The sequence below is a fragment of the Protomyctophum parallelum genome (genome assembly GCF_964188405.1).
Source record: "Protomyctophum parallelum genome assembly, chromosome: 5".
Taxonomy (NCBI): domain Eukaryota; kingdom Metazoa; phylum Chordata; class Actinopteri; order Myctophiformes; family Myctophidae; genus Protomyctophum; species Protomyctophum parallelum.
The window spans coordinates 46,679,426-46,689,425 of NC_139702.1; the positions used below are offsets into that span (position 1 = coordinate 46,679,426).

A 10,000-nucleotide genomic window follows, 5' to 3' on the forward strand; every position below is an offset into this window, starting at 1 on the left:
CTAGTTAATTTATAATTTGATTATGGTCAATGCCTGTGTGAAAAGTGGGAGTGTTTGTTTCAGGCAGTGAGGAGCTATGGCAGTCACAGTGACAGATAGACATTGTCAGAATTATAGTATGATGATTTTACAATATATATTGGGGTCCCAGAGATAGAAATGGCATTAAATGGGGGAACGTAGCCTAATTCAAGTCAAACCTGGGGGGTGCTTGAAATGGAAATGGTTGAAAATCACTGCTAGAGCCGTAGAAATCTTCTCTTATGGGAGTCCTTGGCATAATTATCTTTTCAAATGGGGCTAATTAATTTGGGGGTCCTTGACATAAATAGAAAAAGAACCACCGCTCATCCGCTGAAAAAACTTAAGAGAGGTGCTGGAGCCACAAAGGGAACATGAGAAAAAATAAAGGGACCTTGACATGAAAGACTTTTGGAACCACTGCATTATAGGACGTGAATCACTGGCTTCTTTCTGTCAGAAAACTACAAGTGGAAATAGATATTAAATCCTGTTGTAATGAGAGGTCTTACACTGCCGCCGATCTTCCCCTTTCCTCTTTTCTGTGTTCTTACTGTGCTAATATTCTATGTTCTGTTGCTGAATTGAACACATGAGACCACAACGGAAACCAAGTCCCCAGGACTTTTTGTTTGTTTTGTTGTGTTATTCTTTTAGCAGTGGTTTTCAATTTCAACCAGTACGGGTCCTTGAGGGGATTCCAGGTGGTCCCCATGCTAAATGATGGAAAGTTCGTAACCAAATGGACCCTTCTAGATCTTTAACTCTTGAGTGTCAAGAGTTAAATTATTGTTAAACATCTTTATTACTTAATTTACAAGAAGTGTTATTTTGATCAACATTTGCTCTCCTAATGGTACCAACATCAATACAGCATCTTATCCAACGATAACAAAATATTATTTCGTTTTGGGTCTGAGATGCAAAATCACATCAAACGGTGGTCCGTCCGTGGCTCAAATGCTGAATAGATAATCGACCTTGATATGAAAAGTGGTTGAAAACCACTGCATTTAGCATGAATCAAGTGTGTTACTGTTTACATTTTTTCCTAATAAAAGTATTCACCTCCGCTCTCCTCTCCTCTCCTCTCTGCAGTCGGTATTGTTGCTCGGTGCCGTGGCGCTGTTGTGTCTGAGTCTGGACCTGCTATTCCTCCTCTTCTACTCCTTCTGGCTGTGCTGCCGGCGGCGCAAGGCCGGGGACTCGTCCCGCTCGTCCCACTCGTCGCACGCCCAGCAGCCCAGTGCCGACTGCTGCTGCACCGCCTGGTGCGTCATCATCGCCACGCTAGTCTGCAGGTGAGTCCGCATCGCGCACGGCGCGCAGCACCGCCAACACGCACGCATGCACACTGAATGCAGTGTCCAGCTTCACCTTATGTCTAGTCCTGTCCTGTGTACACAGGGCGGCTGCAGCTTCTGAACAAATCTCAACACATTGTTACATTACATTACTGTTACATGATTACATTACGTTACATTACTGTTTCCGCCCGAGCCGGAAGTGATGTTGTCCGGATCTGTAGTGTAGGCCTAGGGAACGGATGGACCATCACCCCCAGAATAGGCTATAAACATGGTATTTTATGCCATTCTGAGCATATATACGACTAACGTCAAACTACAGCGCCTTGCACTGGCAGGTGTTGTGCGATTGTATTATATTATTTTTACAGTGTTTGCCTCTGTGTTATACGTAACATTTGAGAATTTGGCCAGTTTGCTATAAAAAGATCTTAAAAGTCATTACATTGTAACTTTAGAAACACCCTGTATACACTTAGACTGTGTGTTGCTTTGTTTACTGTTGAGTGTGAAAACACTGTTGCAGATTAAGCAAATCATCTGGGGACCCCCCAAAAATCATTCCTGGCCCCCAGTTTGTGTACCATTGTCTTAGATTATGTTTTCTAATTTCCAAATTCCGGCTGGAAACAATTAAGCCTATATTTTATACTTGGTGTATAAAGTAAAATAGACGATTCATAAGCTTGCAACATGTCGACTCGCATCATAATGCACAAAGTCTGTCTCCCACTGATAGAGTTTTACACATGATTCCACGTGTCTGATGTCTTAACAACATTGCAAGATATGTTGTCCAACAGTATCTGACATACACATGTTCTGGTGCACTCCTATCAGCGTTGACGGGCCAGATTTGTTCCGTGGATGAAGTTGATTTCGATGCTATAGTTATATTACTATAGTTGTCTGTTTTTCATCTAGACATGCTGTATTGAACAACTTGATGGCTGATAACGGCACCAGGAAGAACAATGTTGTACTTGTTCATCCGATCTCTGTTCAAAGGGGAAAATGCAATCCGCAGTGTAAACAACAGTCCTTTGAAATGTAATGGAGATGTAAACATGCCGACCCTCAAGCTACTGTTGCCATAACATTATGTTGTACTTTATACGATATTTGCACCACCCAGACGGGAACTAACGATGCCTCACTCATGCATGCCCCAATGCAATATGTACCGTAAAGAACATAATATAATTGCCCCGCTAGAGTATGTCGTCTATGAAGAAGATCAGAAAGGGGAACCTTAACAGAGTTAATTGTGTTGACTAAGACTATAAGATTTCGATATTTACTCGACTAAAACTAGACTAAGGCCCAGGCCGTAGCGTAACGGTCTGGGCACCGGACTGGTAATCCAGTCGCAGTGTGCCGCGGGTTCGACTCCCGGACCCGACACGGCCTTTACTGCATGTCATCCCCCCATCTCTCTCCCGTTTCCTGTCAGCCTACTGTCTGTCCCTTCAAAAATCAATAAAAGGCGTAAGCCGCAAAAAAATATCTTAAAAAAAAAAAAAAAAAACTAGACTAAGACTAAACAATTGCAGATGACTAAAATAAGGCTAAGTGTCACTGTTTTTTTTTATTATTGTATAACCTATATGCGTGCATGCACGTGTGTGTTTAGCAGTGTCGAAATATTAAAGGTTTTAGTAGGCTGTATCTCTCCGTTCATTAGTGGAATGACGTGACTACATTAATCGAAAGTTATGCTATAAATAGTCGTTGAAGTTACAGAATTGAGTAACTCACTAGGTACAAAAATAACTAGTAATCACTAGGGATTTTGGGGGGGTCCCCAGGTGACAGTGAACTGAGGACTTTTCAGACAGAAAAAAAGACGACCATTACTGCATCAAAAGTAATCAACTTTTATAGCCTACTACAAAAAATAAAAAGTTAAACATTGGCCAAATTGTGAGTGAGCCGAGCACTTCAACATAAGCCAAACGAACTACAGCCCAGCAAACTGCCACCTACTGCCCACAACATGTAAGACAACATGGGAAACTGACATGCGTGGTGTGACATTTGGGTACCCTTGTGTGACACAAATCACTCACGTTATTGACAATTTCTGACATTCCAGTACATGATGATGTACTGGAATACACTACCTCTAGGAGCCATATGTGACTTATAGTCTTATAACGCCACTGAGCAACTTCCATTGAAATGAATGGCTTGGGGCGGGGCTGTAGCTCCAGTCCTTCCTCTGTCCTTTTATACCTCTATGGTTAGGACAGAGAGGGGGTGAGCGTGGGAGTGACTTTATCGGTTGACCGCTACGTTTGTTTGCTGGAGAACCACTGTGGAATGATAAGTGGTCCAACACAAGGACATTGAAGTGCACATGAATTCTGGTGCCTTTTGAACTGCCTAGAATACATTTGCAATAAGCATTATGAAGGTTTGAGTGTGTGAATATACATGTGTGAGTGTGTCCCTCTCTCCCCAAGCTTTGCAGACCATTTGTTTGGTTTAGTTGATGATTAACCACTTTAACCTTGGCATTCCTATTTTGGGCACGTTTAGGGGAAAATATTTTAAAATATAGCCCACAATGCAACGCAAGTTTGTAGATTGGCTATTTATTTTTGAGTGGTGCAACCACTCCAAGGAACAGCTTTGTCCGTGTTCACCTATGTGTATCTGTGACGTTAATGAGCACGAGAATGAGTACCAGTAGGGGCGCTGTTGTGCCAGAAACAGAGAGACAGAGAGTGCTGCACTATTGCCTGCTAATGAGAGAGAGAGGGGGGGGGGGGGGGGGGAGTTGCACCACTCAGTTCACACGGGTGTGATTTTTACAAAAGTGTGCAAAACTTATTTTTTAAATAGCGCTTAACTGAAGACGTTGTATACGTAGTTGACGGAATTCCCAGGGTTTATAGTTTATACCAATTTCCCCTTCTACACCAAATCTCTTTGTCGAAATTAGCACATCTACAAGCTCACAACGGCTCACAACGCTTGTAGATTATCTATTTTTGCTGAATGTTCGCACCCATAATAGTAACGATATGGGGTTTTTTTTGTCAGAAATGTAATGTAAATGTGTGTGGTACAGAAAAACATTGAGGCTAAAAGGATGGGCACGTGTTTCCAATGTGGTCCTCTGTATTAAATTAATCAACATAGCAGTGTACGCCGGTGTACGATCCAGCTGTGATATATTTTTAAGTATCTGAAACACGAGAGTGCAGGCTGAGCTCAGATTCCACTATAAAGCTGCTGCAGTCACTGTAACAAGCGAGTCACGTCATGTTGCAATGCGTGGTGTATGTGGAGGTGCGTGTGTGTGCCTGTGTGTGTGTGTGTGTGTGTGTGTGTGTGTGTGTGGGGGGGGGGGGCAGGGCAGTTTGAAACGTTTCTCCACAGTCTGAAAGCTGTGTGAACACCACTAAGAGGTCCTTCACCTCCTCAGCTGAGGGGAGTTTGACCACAGATACTGCTGCCTGGTACAGTATGTTTTGGGGTTGTCTGTACTTGAGGACATCAACATTTAATTTTATGAATGGCATAACCCTACAAATCCCTTTTTAACCATAAATCAACCTGAGGACATCACAATATCCATTTATTATATTGTTGCTGTCAGGCAGAAACACTCCTATCTCCATATCTTAAAATGTTGTGTTGTTTTTTTTTCCTTTCGGTAAATGAACACCTTACTTGATCATACTACAAACAAACAAAAGCATCAGCAGTAGCAGATCTGCACGCTCTGTCAATCTGCCACTTTTGATGCTTTTGAATTCAAATCCTTAAATGTAACGGTTTTGGACATATTTTCCAGAGAGGATATTGTGCTGTAATGGTGCATGGTGCATTTGGCCCATGCATACTCCTTCTCGCTGTCACCACGATCCCTACTCTGTACTGGTCTCGCTTCTGCCTCCTTCTCTCTCTGGCCTAGAATCGTTGCCATGGAGACAGAAGCAGATTTGAAGCAAGAGACAAGAGATGAATTATACAGTCAGGAGGAGGTGTGTGTGTGTGTGTGTGTGTGTGTGTGTGTGTGTGTGTGTGTGTGTGTGTGTGTGTGTGTGTGTGCGCGCGCGCGCGCACGCACGTGTGTGTAGGGGGCGTCTGTGTGACTCAGTATGTATTTGCAGCTTTAAATATTTCATTATTAACTGTAATATTTCATGGTGAATATTTGATGCACATGCCCACATGCAAACACACGTGCGCATGCACACACACGCACACACACACACACACACACGCACACACACAAGCACCTTATTCACTGTTCATATTATTAGATTCCCCAGCGGCGAGCCTCCCTGCATGTCTGCATGATGACATCATCGTATCAGCTCAGTGATGTCATGCACCTTTGATGCCGGTTTTTCACAGCGTTTTTTTTTCTTTTTTCTTTTCTTTTTAAGGCCCTACACTTTAGTGATGCATCGGTCAGTCTCAGCCCTCAGGATACTCTGTGTCTCCTACTGAGTCTCCTACTGACCGATGACCCCGTCATCAGACTATTGGCTCAGGAATGAGACAAAAACAAGGCTTCATGGGGTGTGTAATTAATAATGTTGAGGATTCGCAGCAGCAGTCAAACCAGACAAACGCGCTTCGGCGTGCAGGCCTTCGCCAGTGTCAGAATAATATAGAATTTATGTTCAATTAAAAAGGACTATACAGCCCTCCCTTGAAGGGAAGTGTGTAATTGATAGAAAATTTGTCATTTTTGGGGGCAAACTACTCCTTTATGTCAATTCTGAGAGTTACAGCCCTGTAAGGGTCCATTTGGTTCCTAGCCATCAATTTAATTTTGCTGGGGACCCCGCGGAAGCCCCCTCCCTCAAGGACTGTTGGGGATCCCCAGACCCCACTTTGAGAAGCACTGATTGGCTCTCCTACTGTTGAGAGTGACATACTCCTGTCTCATACCCCATAAACACAAACAGAAGGATTGAGTGGGAGAGCAGAGAAAAGCTCATTTTATATACTCCATGACACGATGGTGTTTCTTGTCGAAAAGAACTGATCTACAAGCTTGAGGATCAGTTCTTTTCGACAGAGTGTATAAATTAGTTATAAAGGGAGGCACTGGAGAGAAAGGGGTGATGGGATTCAGTCCCGTGGAGGATTGCATGTGTTCTTTCTTGAGCTAAATGTCTTATGTCTAACATGGTGGCAGAAGCTTTTTTTTCTCTCTCTCCTAATTTTCTTAAACACTTAAACCCTATATTAGTATTATTATGTTAGCTCCCAACTAGGGGTGTAAAATTAAAATTGCGATTCTCATTATAAACAATTCGATAGGAAATGTAAGCTTAACCTAACCTAATCACAGTAAACATTCATGTCTTCATATTCAAGGGACTGTCAATGAGGGTCCAGCTGACCCTCGTTGACACTTGACAGACACTCATTAATATTACTTGCATCAAGGCAACTCTTTAGTGTGAGTGTCTGCTGTTAGTCTCTGTACACATAGCATGAGTGAGTGAGTACCTGTGCAATACATTATGGGTTTCTGTATACCATGCATGTGTGCATTTGTACTACCAGTTAGCCTAAGCCTACCTACTGTACCTGAGCCTAGTATGTATTTTACAGACGTTTTTGCTTTAATGTATTGTTCTGGTAACTGGGTGAGAAGAAGTAACTGAGTCAGACTCCGTCAGATGTTGAAACGTTTTGTGCTACATTTGTATTTGTGCATGTATCCCAAATCCCAGACAACATGTTGTCTTGGATTCACCTTTGTGTGTTTACATCATTCAATTGATAAAGCCTTTACAATTATAAAAGCTTTTTACCAAAATGTACTCTGCTTTCATGCCAGCAAGACTGGAGTAGATTCTGCTGAATCGTTTTGAATTGCTTTTGAATCGAATCGTGACCCCAAGAATCGGGAATGGAATCGTGGGACACCCAAAGATTCACAGCCTACACTCCCAATGCATTGCAACGTGAGCGTGTTGATCTGCTATGTTATTATTGGAGATGTCCCGATACTGTATCGGAATTGGAAAAGTATCGGTATCGGCCCTTATTTGACTTATCGGTTTCTGCAAATATGCCAGGCTAACCACTGATCCGACACAGGGGTAAGGGCTGACACTATGGCAGGTAAATAAAATGTTGGGGCATCTAGAGTTTGCTTTCGAGTTGCCAAAACTGCAAGTGGACATTTGAGTAAGGAGTCTGCTATAAACACAACACGAGCTAGATAGCTATAAACACAACACGAGATCACAACACTGGTATCAGTATTAATGTCGTTATCATTAAGATGTCGTTATCATTAATGCACAACCTCCAGTTCTGATTAATATTTACTCCACACTTGGCCAGTCGGGCGCCATGTGAGCTTAACGAATAATGAGGCCTTTCTGCGTCTGGGTCCAGATTGATTGATTGATTGATTGATTGAAATATTTATTAACAGTTTGTAGAATTTACAGTACATTTTAAGCACAAACTCAATACAAAGACTGTCAACTGTGAGTGGACGACCCAATTAAGCATTACACTTGTTTACAACAGGGTCCACATTGTTCAATTCATCAAAACATTTAAAGACATACAAACATTTAGAGACATACAAATAGACATTTCTATGTAGCTAAATTCATCATAAACAGCACATCAGTGGTTCTCAATGTGGGGGAGTCCAGAGTCCTTGAAATGGAAAGGTTTGAGAAGAAGAATCACTCAGCATTCATTGTGAGTTTCATGTGGTGTTGTGTTGTGACTGTGAGCTGCTGACTGTGCAGTTGACTGTAGACTGGAGCAGAACCGGGTCCTGTCTCCATATGATGAGCATCACTGTGAATTAACTTCACACGCACACAGGTCGCCATGCACTGCTGTCTCTCTGCTGTGTGTGTGTGTGTGTGTGTGTGTGTGTGTGTGTGTGTGTGTGTGTGTGTGTGCACGTGTGCATGCGTGAAGCCCAGAACCCTCTAATAACCAATGGTGAACAAGTTAGCACACATTGCTTGTAATTAAGTACACTTAGTTAAGTTTTGCATTGGCATTACAGTTACACACATTCTGTCAGCACGCACGCACAGAGAGAGAGAGAGCATAATATAAAGAGATATTGTATCTGGGTCAAGCCATCCACCATTAGCTCTCAATCATGTGACCTTTGAACATGCTGCATCCTAAGCTGTGAGAGGATGAAGTGGTTGAAACATTGAAACAGCAGGTATTAGAACAGAGAGGAGAGAGAGAGAGAGAGAGAGAGAGAGAGAGAGAGCGAGAGAGAGAGAGAGAGCAGGTATTAGAACAGAGCAGAGAGAGAGAGAGAGAGAGAGAACACTGGGTCAGGAGGACCCTCTGAAACACTGGGTCAGGAGGACCCACTTTTGGCTCGGCACACATTATTATTGGTCACTTGCTCAGCAATGTAAAATCTTTTAAAACGAAGTTTAGAACTACAAAACGTCCATACATTTTCAAACATTTCACAAATTGTGAAAATGGCTCTACAAGTTCACAGTGTGTCCCAGTCCCGCTGCTGATATATGCTGCATTAATTTTGTGTTCGTTTTTGGTCACAGGGAGACACCAAATGTACCTTTTGGGAGCCGCTGCAATAGAGGGATCGGGGTAGTGATGAGATAGAGAGAGAGAGAGCTGATGATTGGATGGACAGAGGGATAGACGGTAGGATTACTATATACTATATAGGGATATTTACATTAACATACAGCGTTTCTCTAATGGCTCCATCCCTTTAGCTTAGCGTTTTAGTCCATAGTAAACATCTGATTAAATGCATACATATGCATGAGCATTGAGCGCACACATTTATTCCACAAAACAGACACAAAATGGACTGACAGCGTAGCAGACGCACCGTAGTGAAGCATTCTCATTTACATAAAAACATAAAGGCCTGCATAAAGTAAGAAAAGGACACGCGAGTTTTACAACCCACTCCGCTGTTGAAAAGATCATTCTGCAGTCACCAAACTCACTTCATAACGTGACTTCTCTCTCTCCTATTATGTCATTCACTCGCTCCCGCCTCTCTCACACAACTAATGACAGCTGTCTGCTAAATAGCCTGTACATTTATAACATCACAACACATTTATTTCACAACATACAGTGTATTTAAGGGCTGTGCCTATTCATTTACAGTAATTGGTTTAAATAGGTTGTTGGTGGCACTGCATGTAAAGCCTGTTTCATACATAGTAATGTTGTGTCTAAAACCCGAAAATAGCTGATTTACAAGCTCACGGCATGTCGCAGCACGAAGCATTTTGTGCTTCTGCTTCAGTTATTTTCCATGCAAGTCACCAGCACAACTAAATGTAAATCATGTGTAAGGTCAGGACGGAATTGTGTCTCACCCATAGCCTCACCCTTCAGTAAGACCCCCTGAGGGGGAGAAGCGACCTCACCCAACAGAGCTTCTTAATACGGCACAATTGAGAAGCAGGAGTTAAACTATTAATCTGGTGTCCGTGAAGTCAGATGTAGAGTTGCTGGCCGGCTCCATATATATATGCAGATGTATGGGTGACGATCCAGTCTGAAGTTCTCCATGTATGTGAGCCTAGTCTTGCATTCACGGAAATATATTTTAAAATATCTTTACATTTTATTATTTTATTTCCATTTCTGCTAAAGCAGCAAGCTATAGAGCGTCGCAGTCCCGCCCCCTTTCATGACGACGCCAG

General features: G+C 42.5%; 1 protein-coding gene across 2 annotated transcripts in view; it reads left to right on the forward strand.

Moving 5' to 3' along the window:
- ttyh3b (tweety family member 3b) overlaps positions 1-10,000 on the forward strand; it is a 49,061-nt gene that overhangs the window by 15,272 nt on the left and 23,789 nt on the right. For both annotated transcript variants that reach the window (XM_083764278.1, XM_083764279.1), the window contains exon 3: positions 1,120-1,322. In XM_083764278.1, the coding sequence (XP_083620404.1) occupies positions 1,120-1,322 (203 nt within the window). The remainder of the gene's footprint in view (positions 1-1,119; positions 1,323-10,000) is intronic.